Source organism: Ceratotherium simum, chromosome 33, assembly GCF_057802395.1.
Source record: "Ceratotherium simum simum isolate JZ-2026a chromosome 33, ASM5780239v1, whole genome shotgun sequence".
NCBI lineage: Eukaryota > Metazoa > Chordata > Mammalia > Perissodactyla > Rhinocerotidae > Ceratotherium > Ceratotherium simum.
In genome coordinates, this window is record NC_141932.1 from 23,144,079 (window position 1) to 23,164,250 (window position 20,172).

The window sequence follows — 20,172 nt, forward strand, 5'->3', positions numbered from 1 at the left end:
GGGGGGAGGGCAGAATTCCTGGATGCCCACCCCCCCCCCCAATGTCAACAGTCTAACACAGTGATGTCGGGGTGTAGCACAGACTTTATTTCTCCAGTACATGGTCACCCCTCTCCCAGCCGCCTTGCGGGGAGGGGTATGGGGGCTAAGCGGCTTGCTGTAAGAATAAGGCACTTGAGGTGGGGGTGAAGGGCCAGCTGGGGGTGGCGGGGGGCGGTCTCAGCTAAGCTGGTCCTCGTACTGCTTGCGGAAACAATCGCCAGCTGGGAAGAAATCCCAGCATCGCTCTTGGTACATCTTCCAGACATAAGACTCCTAGGGTTGGGGGATGAGAAGAGTTGTTAATCACATCTTCAAACGCTTGATACTGATAGGAGCTTTTTACCGCCACCTGCTGATTGGCCTTATGTTAAAACTCTCCGTGTCCCTGCCCATGGCCTCCCGTTAACACCCCCCTTACCTGCCCCGTGTGTTCTGTCTCGTCCTTGTTTATCAGATACATCAGGAAAAACCTGGGGATCAGAGGGCAGCGGGAGACTGGTCAGGACCACCCTCACCTTCTCCTGATTGGCTGGCTGGGACGCCACACCCCCTTCCCTAACTGGCCAATGCCCAGTATCCCGGCTGTCAGCGGCCACGCCCCCACCCTCCTGATTGGCCAGCGGGCCCATGCTCACATGTAATTGGCCAAGTTGTGCTCCTCTAGCGTGTGGGTCTCGAACCCGTGCGGCGTCGTGTCGAAGTAATCGCTGCCGATGCCGCAGATGAAGCACTTGGTCTGGGGGTGGCGGAGACATCAGAGTCGAGGCCCATTTGACCCCCCAGGGTCCCGTAACCCCTCTGGGTCGCCCCCAGACATGACCTACCTCCATATCTTCCCTCACTTGCTCTTGTTGGTCTCGGAGCTCGCCAAAGGCGTCAATGATCAGACCTGGGGTGGGAGGGCGCAGCTCAGCGCCCAACCTCTGGCCCAGTTCAGACGCCTCCCTCTTCTGGCGACCTCTGAGCCTTGCCCCCCACCCGTCATCTCCCTACTCTCACGCTGCTTCCCAAAAATAATACCTAACGTTTATTGAGCGCTTAAGGAGCCAGACACTTAATAGGTATGAAATGACTTATTCTCACAACAACCCTATGAGGTTAGTATGATTAACATCTGCATTTTACAGATGGAGAAACTGAGACCCAGAGAGGTGACTTGCCGGAAGTCTCATAGTAGGAACAGGCAGAGCCAGGATATGCCCCAGGCAGACTGGATCTTGGGATGCACTCTTAAAGGAGCCAGTCTGGCTCTAAACACTAAGCCCCCACCCCCACAACCCGGACCAGCACTGACCCTGGATGATGGCCAGCAGGATGACGATGACAAAGAAGAAGAAGGTGATGTCAAAGACCACTCGGTACAGCTCATATTCATCGCCTGCTGGGTCCTCAATCTCGTCCCCGATGCCCCCACCAGCTCGGACACCCACATACATGTGGAACAGGTAACACTGCGGGGGAAGGGTGAGAAGCATTGGCACGCATTCGATCATTCGACATTCACTGAGCACCTACAGGGCGCTGGGCGAGGGGGACAGGAGATGTAGCCATAACTGAGCCAGGCCCGGGCCCTGCCCTCACGGGGCTCACAAACATGGCATCGGGCAGCGACACCATAGAAATGCTCGGGGCTGTGAAAGGCAAAGCACAGGCAGAGGGGCAGGGCCGGGACGGGGAGGCACAGTGTGAGCAGAGGTGGACGGGGGGAGCGCAGGAAGCTTTGAAAGCCTGGCCCAGCCTGGGTCATCAGGCAAGACTGCCTAGAAGAGGGGACATGTGAGACCCGGAACTTGAAGGAGGTGTTAGGTGGGAGAGAATGTTCCAGGCAGAGCAAACCACATGTTCTACGTCACCACCGGGGAGGAAAGAATACATTTTCTCCTGTGAGGAACTGAAAGAGGTCCAGTGAGGGTGGAAAACAGAGCTCCTGTGAGCAAGAGCAGGGAGAGAAAGGAGGCCCAGCCAAGGGTCAGGGAGGGCTTCCTGTAGGAGGCAGCATTTAAGGTGAAACGTGAGGTGTCACGTGAGGGAGTGTGTGTGTACATAGGGCCTGCGGTGGGGGCATGGGCAGAGAGAAGGTCAGATGCAAAGGGCTTGGGTCAGGAGGAAACACATGGTGTTAGGGGAACTGAAAGAGAACCAGCAGCCAGACAGCAAAAAGCAAGAAGGACTGTGGTTAGACTCAGACAAGACTAGCTTTTCCCTGGCTTTGAAAGCCATGGCAAGGGGATTCGATTTTATCCACATGGTATTGGAGAGCCACAAGAAGGTTCTGAGCAAACAGGAGGACATGGTTTGCCTGGCCCTTGGGAAAGCCTTGACACTCATTCTTTCTGTGTCCCCAGGAAGGCAGAGAACCCGGTTGTCTTGGGTAAGAGCAAAGGCCAGCGACGGTGGCAGGAACAAAGCTACGAGTGGCAAGATCAGGTCTGGTAGGGCCTCAAACATCAGGCTGAGGAGCTGGGCTGGGTCCTGAGAGCATGGTGCCAGCTTACAAGACATCTGGGAGAGAGCGCTGGGATGATTCTTTCAGCTGGGGCCCATGCCTCTAGTAGGTTAAACTCAATTTGGGTTCTGACTACCATTATTAGAATAGAAGAGAAAATAGAAACACGCAGGGCATGCTAGTTCTTTGGGTGAAATTTTTAATTATAATGATGACAGGCACTAACATCTATGGAATCCTTAATACACACCAAGCACTATTCTAAGACTTTTAAGTCTTAACGGTCAAGGAGCATCACTGAGTCCTAAAAGCAGCCCTAGGATGTAGGCACCGTTCATTATACACCCATTTTACAGGGAGGACACCAGAGCATGGGGAAGTTAAGTAGCCTGCCCCAAATCACGTGGTTCAGAGGTGGCAGGGCACTTTGCCTGAGCAAATAATAACAGCTTTAAGGCTCAAAGAATATTACAACCGTGGCTAATGTTTATTCAACACCGATGACGTGTCTGGCCCTGCTCAAAGTACCTCGCAGGTGTCAGCTCTGTGAACCCTCACAGTAAGTCTGCGAGGCATGTACTATGATGAGCCCCCCTTAGGGCCGGGAAAACGAAGGGTCAGGGCTGGTCGGTAAGTGGCCCCAGAGCGTTGGGACAGGGGCTCACCGTCATCATGTCGTCACACTTCATGTCAGGCTCATCCTCGTCCTCGCTCTTGTTGTAGAACTTGCGGAAGAAGTTGAAGGCCACCACCGTGTACAGGTAGACCACCACCGCCAGGAGGCCCACGGTCATCACCAGCTGGGGGCGCGCAGGGGCCCGTCAGCTCCGCCATCGCCTTGCCCCGCCCCCGTGCCCGGCCATCCTGGTCCTTATCCGCGTTCAGCCCATGTGGCCCTCCCCCTCCACCCCCCCCCCGCCGGGGTCTCACTCCCCACACCCGCCCTGGCTCAGCCCGCCCAGCCTCACCCCTCCTCACCCCAGCTGCCCAGCCCTCACCCCTCCACCCCTGCCCAGACCACTAGGCTCACACCTGTTTCCCGTTGTGGGTGACGGAGGAGAGGATGGTGCGCAGCGTCTTGACCCCCATCGCGATGTCCAGGAGGTGGGCAGCGAAGAAGAAGTTGTTGTAGTGGCCCAGGAGGGACATCACCATGTACCAGCCCAGGTACAGGAAAGACTGTGGGCACACAGGGTCAGGAGTCAGGGGAGCAGATGGGACTCATGGGGAGCACTCTGGGGGTCAGGGAGCAATCATGAGGGTCAAGGAGCACTCGGGGGGGTCAGGGAGCACTCATGAGGGTCAGGGAGCACTCAAGAGGGTCAAGGAGCACTCTGGGAAACAGGACACTGAAGGGGTCTGGGAACATTCGAGAGGGTTGGGAGTACTCTGGGGGTCAGGGTGCCAGTTCTGGCTAGAGAGTATCTGGAGGATCGTGAGCATTCTGGGTGAGCAGCCATCCTGGGAGGAGTCAGGGAACCCTCTGCAGAAGGACATCATCTGGGAATTCAAGAGCACTCTGGGGATAAGGCACCTTGGGGGAGGTCAGAGGGTACCCTAGAATAGAGGTGCACGGGGGCTCAGGAGTCAGTCCCCAGTCAGGAATACCGGGGTGGAGCCCCCAACCCCCCTAGGGCCCTTCTCCTGCGGTCCCTCCCCCGCCTACGGGCCCCTCCTCACATTGTCTGTGAAGATGACCCCGAACTTCCAGATCTGGTACTTGACGTCGATGGACATGAGCCTGTGCGGGGTGGGGGAAGAGGGATGGCCAGATGCCCAGGGGTCAGAACCTGGCCACCCGCCCTGCCCACCCCAGGCCTGCGCAGGGCCGTCCTGGCTCACCAGGTGAGCAGCCCCGGCGGTGGCTCAGGCTTGCGCTCATTGTGGGCTGTGATCACCAGCGTGGCCAGATCCATGCCCAGCAGCTCTGCGATCCGCTCCCGCCCGTAGATGTCCCCGTGCTTGTCCAGGACCTGTGCAGGAGAGCGTGGGGCCATGCAGACACGGCCGGAGTGGGGGAGGGTCACAGCCCGCAGGGGGATTCTGGGGACAGCTGAACTTTGTGTGAGAAATTGGGGTGCATGTTTCTGGGGAAAAGGGCCAGAGCTTTCTTCAGCTCTTCAGGGGGAGGCTCCAAAAGTGACAAAGGTGTAGCTGATTCATTAGCCAAATTAATTGAGATAATTTATTATTATTAGGTAAGTAAACAAGGAATCCTATATAACTGGGCCCTCCGTCATCTGTGAACTTATCTCCTCCCATCACCCCCTCCCTCACTCTGCTTCAGCCAAACATGGGCCTCCTCGAAGTTCCTCCAATACACCAGGCACGTTCCTGCCCCAGGGCCTTTGCACTGGCAATTTCCCCTGCCTAGGACATTCTTCCCCCAGATTCCCCCATCTGGCTCACTCCCTCCCCTCCTCATTAATTAGCGTGACCTTTCCTGACCACCCTACACAAAAGAGCAACCTCTCCTGGGGTGCATGCACACACACACACTCTCCACCCCTCTCCACTGCTCTCTTTCTTCTGTAGCCCTTATCGCCACTCGGATGTTATAAACGTGTTCATCCTCTGTCTTTCCAACTCAAATGTCAGAATCACTATTGTTTACTGCTGGATTCCAGGTCCCTAAGATGGTTCCTGGCACACAGTAGGTTCTCAATAAACATATGTTGAGTGAATGAATGATTGTAACAGCCAAAGCTTATCTAGTGTTTTCCTATATGCCAGATATTGTTCACATAGTAGGTCATATAAACCTGACAACACCCCATGGGGTCAGCCCTCTGATTACCTCACTTTGAATATGAGGGAAACGGAGGCACTTCTGAAAGGTTGACATGGCTCGGTGTAGACAAGCAGGGAATCCGGCTTAAAATAATATGGCTCCCTCCCTCCCTCATCACTAGTGTTTACTAAGTGCTTATTCCACGCCGGGCACTCTGCTCTGCTTGTTCCACTCTATCATCTCATTCGAGAGAGGGAGGTGTGGTTATCGTGCCCATTTCCAGAAGGGCAAACTGAGGTGCTCCTCAGAGATGCAAAGTGCCCTGCCCAAGGTCGCACACAAAGCAAGTGCTTGACGGGGCTGGGATGGCCCAGTGGCAGCAAGGGATGCAGCGCGGGAGGCCCTCCCGCCTCCCCAGCCACGTCCTCTCACCTTCCGCTTGACAAACTTGTCCCAGTAGTTGCTGGGGAAGGACCTGCCGAGGGAGAGACCGCGAGATGTTAGGGCAGAGGGAATAGGGGCCACCAGCCAGGCCGGAGTGGCTCGAAATTCCAAGGCTTTTCTTATAGGGGACCCCTCACAGTGGGGTCGCATCTGACTTGGGGTCAGGCCTTAAAGACCCCATGCCAGGTGAAGTTCGCCCACTGCCGTCTTTGATGGAGCCCAGGTGAGGCAGGGGCTTGCATTCAGAGCCAGATGTGCAAAAAGGCACAGAGGCGCAGCCAGGAGCTGGGGGAGACTCTTGCGTGTGAAGGGGAGGAGGAGTCGGAGCCGGCAGCCTGACCCTCTCCAAGGCGAACGATGCGCCTTCTCACACTGTTTCATTTCATTTTTGTGGATGATCCTGGCCCTTTATTTACGAGTTTTCTGAATGACGAGTTGATACCCTAGCCCCCTGCAAAGGTGGCCGATGACTTTTGCTTTGGGGAGGGCGAGGAGGTGGGAGTGGAGGGTTATCACGAATCCAGGGACTGAGACCTATCTGACGTGTTCCAGTACGCTGCACTGCCCTTCCTTGCTGATGCGTAAGTTGTCCTGAGTGGTCCAGTGGGAGCCCCTGCTGCCTGGTGGCTGGGTGTTTCCGGCCCCTCGCCATTTTTCACTGAGCACATCTTGCTTGCTGACACAAGAGAATCCAGCCTTATCTTGTAATTCCCACCCCAGCCCTGATATCTGCCACTTCAAGCAGACTGGATCCTTTTCGTGGGAAATGGCATTTAGAAGTCAAGGTCTTGGGCAGACACTGTTTTAAACAGGTGTGTCTCTCTCTCTCATTTGTTTAAGCACGTGTACTCGAACGTGTGTAAGTTACACGTGCCTTTGATGGTGACAACGAGACATAAGAAATGCTTGGTGTGGCTTCTCTTCCTTCCTCCTCACACCAGCTCTACTAGGCAGGACCCCAGAGTACCATAACTTCCAACCTCACCTGGGACTCAACTGTGCCCCAGAAACTACATTAACTCATTTAATCATTACAAGATCCTTGTGAGGTCAGTGCTGTTATTTATCCCCATTTTACAGATGAGGAAATGAGGCACAATGAGGCTAAGTGACGTGACCAAGAATTCCCAGCTAGGGTGTGGCCAACTCAGGATTCGAACTCGACCTGATGTTCTTATTCTAGAGATGTCCCCTCTCACGGTGCAGCCCTGCTGTATAAATACATGAAATGGGACTCAATCTGGGGGAAAACAGAGTGGGGTGGGAGAGCACTTTGGGGGTGTGGGGTCCCCCACATGGCCCTCACACACCCTCACTACCTCTCTGGGCTCAGTTGAAAAACCAAGTCATTTCATATTTCCCACTCCTGGCACCTGGGCGAGAATCACACTTGGGGGTGGGGTTTAAAATGCAGGTTCTGGGGCCGGCCTGGTGGTGCAAGTGGTTAAGTGCGCACGCTCTGCTGCGGCGGCCCGGGGTTCGCCGGTTCCGATCCCGGGCGCGCACCAACGCACCGCTTTTTGAGCCATGCTGTGGCGGCGTCCCATATAAAGTAGAGGAAGATGGGCAGGGCCAGTCTTCCTCAGCCAAAAAAAAAAAAAAAAAAGAGGAGGATTGGCATGGATGTTAGCTCAGGGCTGGTCCTCCTCACAAAAATAAATAAATAAATAAATAAAAAATAAAATGCAGGTTCCTGGGTGCCACCCGAGACTCGATGAACCAGAGTCCCAGGGCTGGGGCCCAGGAATCTCCGCGTGCCACCAGCACCCCCACAGGGGCTTCCATGCTCGAGAAATTTGTCTGTATCATGGAGAGGAAGACTGAGGCACCAGGAGAATGGGTCAGGACCGGCGGTGACTGGAAGCCCGTCTTTTTTTTTTTTTTTTTTTGTGAGGCGATCAGCCCTGAGCCAACATCTGCCAATCCCCCTCTTTTTTTGCTGAGGAAGACTGGCCCTGGGCTAACATCCATGGCCATCTTCCTCCACTTTATGAGGGACGCCGCCACAGCATGGCTTGACAAGCCGTGAGTCGGTGCGCGCCCGGGATGCGAACCAGTGAACCCCGGGCCACTGCAGCTGGAGCACGCGCACTTAACCGCTTGCGCCACCGGGCTGGCCCCTGGAAGCCCGTTTTCTGAGGCCCAGCCCCGACTGGAGTGGAAGCGCAGCTCTGGCCCCCCACCCACCCCGCGCTGGGGGCCGGGCCCTTACGGCGTGTTGAGCACCAGGCGATCCCACTGCCCCTTCACGTCATCGTCCTCAGGCTGCTCCGTGATGTAGAGGCCGTCAAACTCCAGCTTTCGGGCCAGCTCCTTCTCCCGCTTAAAGATCACGAGGGGCACCTAGATTGAGCAGGGGGCAAAGGGGTGCGTGTCAGGCGCCTCGGGAGACCACAGCTCCAGCAGGAGCCAGGAGACCTTGCTGGAACCTGTGGGAGACCCCACACCACAGTGATGGGGTAGAGACGGGGCAGCGCCAGTAGAGGCGTCTGGGCTGGGATGGGAGAACAACGGCAGAGCCCAGAAGTGGTGCCTGATGCAGCCTGGGGCTTCCCAAGGGAGGAGGTTGAATAAAACAGGCAGGCGACAGGAGGGGGACGTGGGGCAAAGCATTCCAGGCAGAGGGAACAGCATATGCAAAAGTTCTACGCCAAAAGATCTCTGTTCATCCAATCGTGAAGTACCAAGATTTGCTACCTCATGGGACCCAAATGGAAGCTCTCATAACACGCCATATGGGGCATCACGCACCTCAGGCATAGCTGATGTCAGAATCCACATCCCCCCAAGAGCAGCACATTATGTCTGAGACCCCACAGACCCCCACAGATCTTAATTCTCCAACTGATGAATATGAATGCAGAAATGAATAATCCCAATGACAAACTGTGCCTCTTGATCCAGGAATTAACAAACATAGTCACAGGACCTGGCTCCTGAGCTGTGACCCACAACCACTCCCAGTTTGAATGTCATCCTTGCTGAAGACCCCAAACCTGTACCCTGTACCCCAGTCCTTACCCCAACCCTGTCCCAACTGCTGTGTGAGCCTCCAGATCCTCTCAGCCAGTGCCCCAGCACCCCCCCAACACACACACACACAAACCCCTGCCCCAGAACCGTGGTTATGGCCCACCTTGAGACAGTTATAGCCAATGATGCAGAGGAAGGCCACCAGTGTATGCAGCAGGCTCAGGCAACGCAAGGCGGGCTCCATGTAGCCCGTGCTCTCCTCCAGGAAGTAGTATACCATGTTCTCATCCTCGTCGCCCTCCGCCTCCTCACCGGCCCCCGAGCCCCAGCCGGAGCCGCCACCAGACCCTGCGCCCGACAGGTCCCCAGCTGCTGAGCCCTCCATGTCATCCTCCCCTGGTGGAGAGTCTGAGACCTGAAGGGATCAGACGTCAGTCAGGGCGGGGACCCTGGGTCTGCCACACTCAGAACCCATGAACAAAATCAACAGCCTCCATTGCTGAGGTTGCACGGGGCCCCTGTCAGAAACAGTCTTAGTGGGACTGTCAATCAGCATCAAGGGGCGGGCCCAAGACCTTAGCTAGCAAATCAGACTCTGCCTTGGGAATTTGACTACTGAACTGAGTGACAGGACTGAAAACAGAGTTGATTCATCACGATAGTGGAGCCCGACAGAGACTGACTGCTAGTATTAACACTAACACTACAATTAGTCATAGCTAACATTTATGTAGCACTTGCTATATGCCAGGTACTGTTCTAAGTGCTTTACACATATTAACCCTCTTTGAATCCCCACAGCTCTAAGAGGTAGATACTATTCTTATTCCATTTTACAGAGGAGGAAATTGAAGCACAGAGAGGTTAGGCTCTTTGCCCACCATCACCCAGCCAGTGAGTGGTGGAGTCAGGATTCGATCCCACAGAAGCCACACGCTGACCACTCTGCTCGACTGCCTCTCTGTCCTGTTATCTAGATCCCTGGCAAGATCCCGGGGGTCCCTTTGCCCTTCGGGAGGTCTGGTTCTTAGCCTTTTCCTTCCATTCTATGAGCTTCCCATTTCCTCCTCCCCACAAATTTCTCTGTAGCTTATGTGAAAGCAAAGGAGCTTGACTGAACCAGTGGGTTACGGAGAGGTGAATGCCTGCACCCCAGGGCACAAGGCTGAGCATGGAACCCAGAACCAGCTCCATGCTCTAACTCCCACAGGCGCTCAGGCATCTCCCAGATGGACCAGACACCCACACTCACCCCCATGGGTGTCCCAAGATCCAGGCGTCCAGCCTGAACCCTCCTGGGAACCCTGGGCCCAACACCTTGTCCCTGGTGACCTGCAGGGGCCCTGGGAACCCGTCAGGGGCTGAGCCTCCCACCTCACGGCCAGGATAAGCGCCCGATCCTCCTGGCCCCTCGTGATGAGCACCTTATAAAACAGCAAGATGAAGTTGATGGCAAAGGCCAGGAAGAGGGCAAGGAATCGCAGGGTGTAAAAGTTCCTGGAGAGGTAGTTCTGAGATGCGGAGAGAAACAGACAGAGAAAGAGAGCTCACGCTCCACCCTCCTCCCCGGAGAATTCATCCCGTCATTCACCCACTACCCAAGCACCGGACCTCAAGATCCGGTCCCGCAACCTCCTATTTATCGAGGGCTTACTGTATACCAAGACCTGGGCTAGGAGCTTTATTTGCATGAACCTGTTTGATTCTCCCCACAACCCTATGAAGTGGGTCCTGCTGATATCCCCACTTTATGGAGGAGGAAACTGAGGCTCAGGGATGTGGGGTGTCTTGCTCAAGATCACATAGCCAAGAAGTAGCAGACCTGGGATTGGAAGCCAGGCAGTGAAGCTCCAGAGTCCACACTCCCGACCGCTCTGCTCTGTTGCTTCCCATGAGAGGTGACCCTGTCTGCCTTACCCGGGGCAGAGGATGCCTCCTTCCATCTCCCCCTTCTTTTTCTCTCCGCCTTTCTCTCCGTCCCCCATTCTTCCCATGAACCCTCACTGAACCACCTTCTGTCCAACCTATTTTTCTCAGCTCTCCTGTCGGGCTGGGCCTGGAGAGGAGACGGGACAGGCGGAGCCCTGGGCCCTGCCTTCCCAAATGCTCCGCCCTCTTCCTGGCCTGGATGAGGAGCCGAGTCCTCCCCCTCCCACACACAGGAGGAGCTGGGGCCAGTGTGGGGGCTCCGACTCAACGGCTGAGAGCCAAGAAACAGGCCACGGTGGGAGGAACAGAGCCATGGCCTCATCTGGATTTAGGATGGGGGAAGCCTGGGCAGGTGGCCCCAAGTGAGCAAAGGTGCAGAGGTAGGAATAGGGATCGTGAGCAGGGAGGGGCAGAGGAGCCAAGTGGGGACCGCCTGAAAATGCTGCCCTGTGCCCAGGGCCTGGCTCTGTCTGGGGACATCTCTGCTCTCTCCCCAGCCTGGCTTCCCCTCAAAGATGAGCCTGGCACAGGTGGGCTCAAGAACAGGGTGGGGAGGAGAGGTGGTGGCAGTGCGGGGTCTCCCGGGGAGGGGAAGTTTCAGCGTGCCCTTCCTGGGTCCTCACCAAGAATTTCACCCTCTGCACCTCCAGCTCTCCCCAGAATTCCAGGCCCCCGCCCCTGGCTTCCTCCTTCTTTGGAGGGGGTGGAGGAGGGGCTTCTGTCTTCTTGGGGGGCTCTGGTGGGGGCTCGGGGACTTCTTCCTTCTCCCCATTCTCGGCACTGCAGGGCAGGACACAGAGTGAGGAGGTGCCTGGGCAATGCATTCATTCACTCATTCATTCATTCATTCAAAGCCAAGCACTGGGGGCCACCCCATGCCTGGCCTAGGTCTAGATGGTGTTGGGGACACAGTGATGAGACAATCTCAGGCCCTGTCCCCATGGGGCTCCATCCAATGGGCTACAGACCTGCTACCAGGCACTGGCAGCCCAGAGTGCCAGGGCTAGGAGGGGGGAAGCTCAGGGGGTATGGGAGCCCGGAGGAGACACCGCTTCAACTTGGGGGTGATGTTGAAGATGAAGATGAAGACGAAGCTTGGGGGACAGTGTTCCGGGGAGGGAACAGCCCATACAAAGGCTTGGGGGAAGACAGGAGCATTCATCTCTCTACTGCCTGTCACGGAGCCCCTCCTCTGGGCCTGGGCCTGGGCCTGGGTTGGATGATGCAGAGGACACATGGTGACCAGGACAGCCTCAGGTCCTGACCTCAGGAGGCTCCCAGTCCAAGAGGGAGGCAGTGATAGGGCTGGGCCCCTTGGACCCCAAGGCCACTCACTCAGCTTTCTCAGGCTCGGGCTCCGGCTCTGGTTCTGCAGGCAGTTCCTCTTCCTCTCCATCCACCTGGTGGCAGAGCAAGCATCAGGGCGGGCCCCACGCCCAGCGCTCCTCAGTGCCGACCCGCCCGCTCCTCTCTGTGTCCCCTTCCGGTCATCTCCTCTGGGCAATCTAAGTTCTACTCTCCCCCCACCAGAAGAAAGAGGGATTATGCTTCTCATTTTACAGAGGGGAAACTGAGGCTCAGAGAGGTGGGGAACTGGGCCCAAAGCACTGTGCAGGGTCAGGCTGTCTCCCAGTGGAGCTCTTCTCCCTCGGCTTCCCATCACCTTGACAACTGCACTCCCATGGCACTCATCCCGCCAAGGGATGAGGATGCTTTAGGGGTTTCGTCCCTCATCCTGTGGGCTGTTCAACTCCCCACAACCATCTGTCTCTCTGAGGGTCTTTTCCAGCGTCCCTGACGCTATCCGGGGTCTTTTTAGATTTTCATCCCCTTTCCCCTCTAATTTGGTCTCTGCCTCCAGATCTGCTTTTCCTCTGTCTCTCCCAGAAACACGACCTTTTTCACTTAAAGCCTCTCTCTAGGTTTCCATTGCTGAGTCCATTTCTCTCCGAGTGTCTCTCTGCTTTCTCTGTCTCTGTGTACGTCTCTCGGGAGCCTATCGCTTGCCTCGTTCTCAGACTCCCCGCCTTTTCTCTTTCTCCTCTCTCTGCGCATCTCCACCCACCTGTCTCTCAGAGTCTCTCTTCCCCTCTCTTCCCCCCACCTACCCCCAATCTCTCCAAAACCCCCAAGCCCCCGCCTACGCTCTCACCCCCAGCTTCCTCTTGAGAATGGGGGAGCCCTCGGGCGTGGGTGGCTCCGCCGGCGTCGTGTCACCCATGTCCCCGAGGCCGCCGGCCCCTTCGGGCCGGAAGGAGCCCCCCTCGGCCACGGCCACAGCCCCGTCGGGGCCTCCCGGCCCGGCCTCGTGCACCGCCACCTCCTCGTCGCCCGCGCCCTCCGCGGCGTCGCCTGCGCCCTCGCCGGCGCCCTGGCCGTCCGCGTCGCCCCCGGGCCCGGCCGGCTGCTCGCCGTGCACCTCGTCGCTCGTGGGGTCGGGCATGCCGGCCAGGAGCTCCGTCACCGTCACCTTCTTGGCTCCCTCCACCAGGCCGCCGCCGAAGAGCGAGCCCCAGAGCAGGCGCAGCGCGCCCGCCGCCGCCCCCGCGCCCGCCGCGCCCGCGCGCGCCATCGCCGCCCAGAGCAGCGCCGCCACCGCCGCGGCCGCCTCGCGCGCCGTGAGCCGCCGCAGCCGCCGCACGCGCCGCCGCAGGCTCCGGTAGCTGAGGCCCCGCAGGGCGCGCGCCGCCGCCGCCGCCAGGCCGGCCGTGACGCCCGCCGCCGCCGAGCCCGCCGCGCCCTCGGGCCCCGCCGCGCCCTCCTCCGCGCCCTCGGCGCCCGCCTCGGCCGCGCCCTCGTCCTCGTCCCCCTCGGGCTCGCCGTCGGGCTCCGAGATCTGCGCGGCGATCTGCATCTCGAAGATCGTGTCCTCGCAGAAGCTCACGAACAGCTCCATCTTCTCCGACTCGCCGCCCTCGTTCACCACGTCGAAGATGAACTGGCGCTTCGACTCCTTCACCTGCGGGGGGACCGAGGGGCGCGAGGGCGACTTGCGACAGCAGCCAAGGCGGCTGCACGTGCTCACCGCGGCAGCCGCTGCTCTCAACGCACGGTGGTTATTTTTAGTGTTAATGGCAAACCTAGGCAGCGCTCGCTGCAGGTGCTGTTGCGAGAACTTCCATCAGGCCAGGCCCTGTACCAAGCATTTTACATAGATGGTCTCATTTACTCCCCGCCAACAATCCTAGAGGGAGGGGCTCTTATGCCCATTTCACAGACGAGGTAATGGAGGCCCGGAAGGTCCCATGCCCAGGGTGGCGCAGCTGAGAGGTGGCAGATGTAGGATTCGAAATCCCAACAAGCTGGCTCCAGAATGGATGTTTCTAGCTCCTTTGAGAGACAGAGCATAGTGGCTGAGGGCAGAAGTTCTCCTGCCAGCCAGCCTGCCTGGGTTTGGATCCTGATTCTGCCACTGAGTAGCTGGGTAATTTAGACGTAACCCTCTGGGCCTGAGTTTCCCCCTCTGTAAATTGGGGGATAATACTAGGACCGATGTTATAGGGTTGGTGTGAGGATTAAACGAGTTAATAGGTGCTGAGGGGTTAGAATAGCGCCTGGAGCCTAATAAATGCCATACTGGGGTCGCTATTATTACACGGCTGTGTGCATGCTCCAAGTCCACGCCGGCTTACATGGACTCTTGACCGGCAGGGGAGAGTGCGAGTGGGAAGGGGTGAGCAGGCGGAAGTGCGTGTTTGGAGGAATAACACTAGGGGAAGAAGAGTGTGCACGCGGGGAGCACGTGAGAGGTCGGGGGTGGAGCTCCCACAGCAAGCACAAGTGTGTGAAGGGCCTGTGGTGAGCCTGGGCTTCCGGCACGTGCAGGGTGCGGCAGACGTCCTGGGGGCAAGGAGGACAACTGCAACCACTTTTATGCCAGATTGGCGGGCTGAGTATGCGGTGGTGCCCCAAGGGAAACAGGTGAGTGTGCAAAGTCTTGAGGGTCCTGTGGAGCATGTTAGGGGGCTGATGTACAAGAGCCTTGCGAGAAGGCAGCAGGGGCTATGGGAGGAATCGGGCGTGAGGAGGGTGTGGCGGCGTGGGAGGGTGTGGGCAGTGTGCACCCATGTGGGGCTCAGTGTGCACGGTGCACGTCGGCCCACGGGGCAGGCAGGCGAGGGCCTGGGGCCAAAATGGAGGGCAGTGTTAATGCGGGGGGGGGGGGTCCATCATACACAGGGTCAGTGGATGTGAGGTAGGCATGAGCGTGCAAGTGGACGCGGGAGTCAGTGTGAGAGGGCCTGGCCCGTGAGGACAGGGCTGAGTGTGGGACGTGAGCCAGGTGTCCCTGAGCAGGAAACACGTGGGGCCCAGTCGTTGAAGAGGTGATGGGAGTGCAAGCCTCAGGGACCACAGTGTGAGATGGGAAGGAGTGTGCAAGAGCATGTGGGAGGAGTGTGCAGGTGCCTGGGGCATCTGAGGAACAAAAAGGAAGTGTGAACACGAGGGGCACGCAAGGGGGGGCAGGCTGGGCACGCAGCGTGAGTGTGAGCAGGAGGGCGGCAGGGGCCGCAGGGCCAGGGCTGGGGGCCGAGCGTGTGTGGGGGCCATGTGGGAGTGCAAGAGAATGGTGGATGGGAACCACATGCGAGCTAAGTGTGTCAGGTGGGCTGGGGGCACGCCAGGGCCACGTGAGTGTACTCCTGGGGCAAGTGGATGTGTAAGGGGCATTCAGCCATGTGGGCCGGGTCCATGAGGGGCTGAGACAGGGCACATCAGGCCAGGGGGACGACCTGGCCCCCAGGGACACGCGGGGGCTCTGGTGTGAGTTTGAGAGGGTGGGCCAAGTGTGCATGGGTGAGCAGGGGTATGCCAGGGCTTCCGTGAGGGCAGCTGGGAGGTGAATGAGTGAGAGGTGGACAAGAATACGATGTGCCAGGGCTGCGTCCTCAGGGGCAGTGTGCAACAGGTGTGTACACACATGTGGGCCCAGAATAAGTAGGATGGGCATTGCGTGCCAGGACCCCAGAGGGCGTTTGGGGGCATACGCAGTGACTGTGAGGTATGGGCCAGCATACCAGAGCATCCCAGAGGCCCCCAAAGTGAGTGTGCAAAAGACTGGGCACGGGTAGGCCAGGGCCAAGAGAGGGCACACCACAGTTGCTGGGAAGGTGAGCAGAGGTGTACAACCATGTGGAGTCCAGTGCTCGAGGGTGTGGGTGCGGTTGTATCAGAACTAGAAGGGCATGCCAGAGCTCCCAGGGTGAGTGTGCAAGAGGTAGGAGTGGAGTGCCAGCAGCCACAGTGAGGGCACACCAGTGCTGCTGCATGTATAAGGAGCCAAGTCTGTAGGAGGTGCGCATGGGAGAGCCAGATGTGCAACGGCACAGCAGGGCCCATAAAATATGCAGAAGGGTGGTCATGGGCTTGCACAAGCAGAGCGAGGGCCCACCAGGGTCTGCAGAGCAGATGCGCAAAGCATGCACACCCCCATGTGGGGTCCAAGCATGCGAGGAGCATGCCCCAAAGCCCTGGGAGGCGCGCGTGCCCGTGCGCAGGTCCGCCGACCTGGGGCATCTCCCACTGGGTGCGGTTGGTCTCCGAGATCTCGAAGTAGATGCGCTCGATGCGGCGCGAGGCGCCCATGATCTCGATGCGGCCCAGGTAGGGCCGGAAATACTCCAGGATGCTCTCGGCCAGCTCCAGGAAGTTGCGCAGGCGCGGGTCGTGCGGCACGTGCTCCGACAGGTTGGTCAGCAGCACCGCCACGTTGAAGCCGATGTCGCGGGCTGGCTCCTGGAAGCGGTTGGCGAACTCCTCAAAGTCGATCATCTCGTTCTCATCCGCCTCGGAGCACGACAGCAGGAACTGGATTTCTGGACCGGTGAACTGCTTCTGGCTGTCCATGGCCTGGGGGGTGGGCAGGGATAGACAGGGGAGGTCAGAGGGCTGGCCTGGGGACCCTCGATGCTCTTCTTAAAATAACTGTGGACTTTTCATAGAGGCAGAAAAGTCCACAATCATATAACCAGCACCCAAGGCTGACACCCAGCAGGTTGGCACTGGTAAGGCTGTACCAGCCAATAAAATACTGAAATGCTGCATTTCAATAAAGCTGAGCCGCCATCCACGGTAAGACACACTCCATTTTCAGAGATGGTGAGATGTGAATTGATGAGAGTCGGCACCTAGGTAGCAACTGGTAGAGAGATGTTGCCCCAAGCTCTCCACGTACCATCCTGCGTGCCCCTGCAGGCCGGCTCTCCACCCATCCTCCCCGCTCGATGGCACCTGTGGTCTGCGCCAGAGGCTCTCTCAGCCCTCTGGCTTCAGGTGGGGTCCATTCAGTTGGGGTCAGGGAGCAGGAGGAGAATGGGGCAGTGGCATTTCTCCCCCAGCTTCCTCCCTCTGCTGGTGGAGTCCCTCACTCAAAGGTCAGTCCTGCAGCCCTGCCCTCACAGCTCCTTCCGTCTCCCAGTTAGGTACTTCTCTTTCCTCTAGGCCCCCCCCCCAAGGCTGGGCCCTGACTCATACATGCTGCCACCTCCACCCCTTCCCCAAGGCCCTTTGCCTCCATCCCCATTTCTAGCAACTAAATGATTGACACTTGACACAGTGGAGGCTTCTTGAAACAAAGAGTCATGTGCCCATCACCCCAGAATTAACAAATGCTCATGGTGACTTTTTTTTTTGCAGGGAAAGATTTGCCCTGAGCTAACATCTGTTGGCAATCTTCCTCTTTTTTTTTTTCTCTCCCCAAAGCCCCAGTGCATGGTTGTATATCCTAGTTGTAAGTCCTTCTAGTTCTTCTATGTGAGCGGCTACCACAGCATGACGACTGACAGATGGGTGGTGTGGTTCCGCGACCGGGAAACAAACCCAGGCTGCCAAAGCAGTGAGAGCACCGAACTTGTAACCACTAGGCCATCAGGGCTGGCTCGACATATTTTTTTCAAATACCTTTTTTTTTAAGACTAAAACTTTACAGGTGTGAGTGGAGGCCTCCCTGCACCCTTCTCTTGCTTCATCCCCCAACCCTTCCCCAAGGTAACTGCTATCCAGAAGTTGGCATATCCTTCGAAATATGTCAATGCTTCTACTACCCATATCCCATCATTTTCTTACAAAAAGTATATAGTATCCTGTGCATTTTTTGATTTAAAGAATTGCTGTTATAATCACATCATTTGAAACTGGCTTTTTTTCACTCAACTGTGTGTTTTCAAGATCTATCCACGTTGCTGTATAGATCAAATGAATTCCTTTTCACTGCTGTGTAGTATTCCTGTTTTATAAATATAAGACTCTATCTATTCTCCTGATGATGGAAATTTAGGTTTTTTCCAGTTTTTGGCTTTGCAGACAACACTTTCCTGGAACATTCTTGTGCTGATCTCCCGGGAACTTTTTGCAAGAGGTTCCCTAGGGCAGTTTTTGAAATGTTTTGACCGCACCCATGGTAAGAATACATTTTACGATGTGACTCAAAAAAAAAAAAAAAAAAGGTTTCGTGACACAGAGCTGACTTTTGCTATGCAACACACTCTGCAATGCTCTAGTCTCTTTTATTTTTAAAGATGCTGGTCATGACTTAATTAATTTCGTGACCTACAGATGGGCTGCAACCTGCACTTTGAGAAATGCTGCTTGGGGGTATGAACAGAAGCGAAATTCTCTGGCTCTAAAAAGTGCTTTGTAGCCAAGAACTTTGCAAAATGCTTTCTAAATGAGTAACGTGCTTTGCAAGTCATGAAGGGCTCTAGAAACCACAGAGTGTGGAGACATAATCACACAGGAACTCCTCACCTTCTACCCTCACTCCACCGACTTGCCTTCTCCCCTTATGATGCAGTGTGACACTGCCCCTCTTAAAAGTGCCCCCCCTCTTCCTTAAGGGCCTGGGACTCCATCCCCTCCATTCAGTCCTGGACTCTGCTCTCGGGATTTGCTGCTCTCTTTGTCATCATCCATTAGCCCACCCCCTTCTTTGGAAATACCTTCTTCTCTGACTGTTGTCAGTTTCCCTTCCAGACCTCTAAAGCTTGGGGGGGTGGGTTCCAGGCTTGCAATTTGCACCCCTTTCTTGAGATATACACTCTTCATGGAGATATCATTGAGGCCCAAAGCTCTGAATGTCATCCCAAGCCAACGATCAGCAAGTCTACATCTCAGCCCTCACTGCTCCCAGAAGCCAGACACTTTCAGCCGAAGCCCAATCTGACGTGTCTTTGTGGCTCTGTACCCCAAATTGGGAATGGCCAAAACTGAACTCTTAATTTCAGAACCTCTCCTCCCACAGTCTTACCCATCTCAGGAATAGCATCACCACCCACCCACCCAGGTGCTTAAGCTAAAATCTTTGAGTCATCCTTGATTCTTCTCTTTTATCTCTACCCACACCCGATCCATCAGCAAATCTGTCAGCTCTGCTTTCAACAGATCTAGGTGTGTAGGTACACACTTCTGCCCCCTCTGTGGCCCCCACCCTGGTTTTGTTCCCCATTGTCTCCCATTGGACCATCACAGCAACCTCCTCCCTGGTCTCCTTGCTCCTCGTCTGTCCCCACACACAGCTGGAGGGACCCTGTAAACATCTGAGTCAGGCCACATCCTTCCCTTGCTCAGTATCCTCCTTGGCTCCGTCTCATTCAGGTTAAAAGTCAAAGTCCTCCCTGTAGTCAACCAGGCCCTGCAGGCCTGCCCCCCTCACCTCTCAGACTTTGTTGCTTCCTCTCTCCTCCTCAGCAGCCCTCTCCAGCCACAATGGCTTCCTCTGAATCCCTCTCGTTCCCACCTGTCGGCATTTGCACTCGCCGTCCCCTTGGCCTGGAATTCCACAACCTCCCCCACCTGCACATGGTACCTTTCAGCTCTCGGCTTCGGTGTCCTCTTCTAGAAAGGCCTTCCCTGACCACCCAGCATACAGGGCTTACTCCACCAATGCTCTCTCGCACGCCACCCTGCTCATTTCCTTCAGACCACAGATTATAAACTGAAATTATTTTGGTTATTTACTTATTTTCCTCTGCCCCTCCCCACTGGGCTGGCTATCTCTCTGAGGGTGGGATCTGTGTTGCTTGCTACTTCACACAGTAGGTGCTCAATACATATTTGTCAAATGAATTCAGCATCTTGAGAACTGAGAAGAGTTTTTAACTCTGTTACAACTTTTGAAAATTAAAAAGTTCTCCAAAAAACATCCTGAACTTGGCCGGCCCCCTGGCTTAGTGGTTAAGTGCACGCGCTCCGCTGCTGGTGGCCCGGGTTTGGATCCCGGGCACGCACCGACGCACCACTTGTCCGGCCATGCTGAGACCACGTCCCACATACAGCAACTACAAGGATGTGCAGCTATGACATGCAACTACCTACTGGGGCTTTGGGGGGAAAATAAATAAATAAATAAAATTATTAAAAAAAAAAAAAGTTCTCTAAAAAATTCCTGAACTTGTCTTTTAAGCCACAAAGAAACTGAAAAGCATGGTGTAAAATACAAGATTTGTAAGGAGTCTGGGAAACTATATGATGTTTTGTGTTTGGGAAACCATATGAGGTTTGGTAGATGGTCAAACATTCAGACATGAGGGTGTTGCCATTCTGCCATCTCTAATGAGCTAACATGGGCGTTGCACATCAGTGGCTGCTGGCATCACAAAAGGAAAGACCT

At 56.2% G+C, this 20,172-nt stretch overlaps 1 protein-coding gene across 1 annotated transcript in view; it reads right to left on the reverse strand.

Moving 5' to 3' along the window:
- Nucleotides 1-66: 66 nt before the first annotated feature.
- The window catches only part of RYR1 (ryanodine receptor 1), a 111,062-nt gene continuing 90,956 nt past the window's right edge, over nt 67-20,172 (reverse strand). Inside the window, exons 88-104 of the mRNA XM_087421947.1 lie at nt 16,074-16,415; nt 12,718-13,524; nt 11,901-11,965; nt 11,189-11,345; nt 10,061-10,147; nt 8,800-9,051; nt 7,876-8,006; nt 5,652-5,694; nt 4,331-4,461; nt 4,169-4,229; nt 3,521-3,667; nt 3,154-3,288; nt 1,337-1,493; nt 867-931; nt 678-778; nt 461-512; nt 67-315 (exon numbers count right to left, since the gene is read on the reverse strand). Coding sequence (XP_087278073.1) covers nt 220-315; nt 461-512; nt 678-778; nt 867-931; nt 1,337-1,493; nt 3,154-3,288; nt 3,521-3,667; nt 4,169-4,229; nt 4,331-4,461; nt 5,652-5,694; nt 7,876-8,006; nt 8,800-9,051; nt 10,061-10,147; nt 11,189-11,345; nt 11,901-11,965; nt 12,718-13,524; nt 16,074-16,415 — 2,829 coding nt within the window. The 3' untranslated portion in view covers nt 67-219. The remainder of the gene's footprint in view (nt 316-460; nt 513-677; nt 779-866; nt 932-1,336; nt 1,494-3,153; nt 3,289-3,520; nt 3,668-4,168; nt 4,230-4,330; nt 4,462-5,651; nt 5,695-7,875; nt 8,007-8,799; nt 9,052-10,060; nt 10,148-11,188; nt 11,346-11,900; nt 11,966-12,717; nt 13,525-16,073; nt 16,416-20,172) is intronic.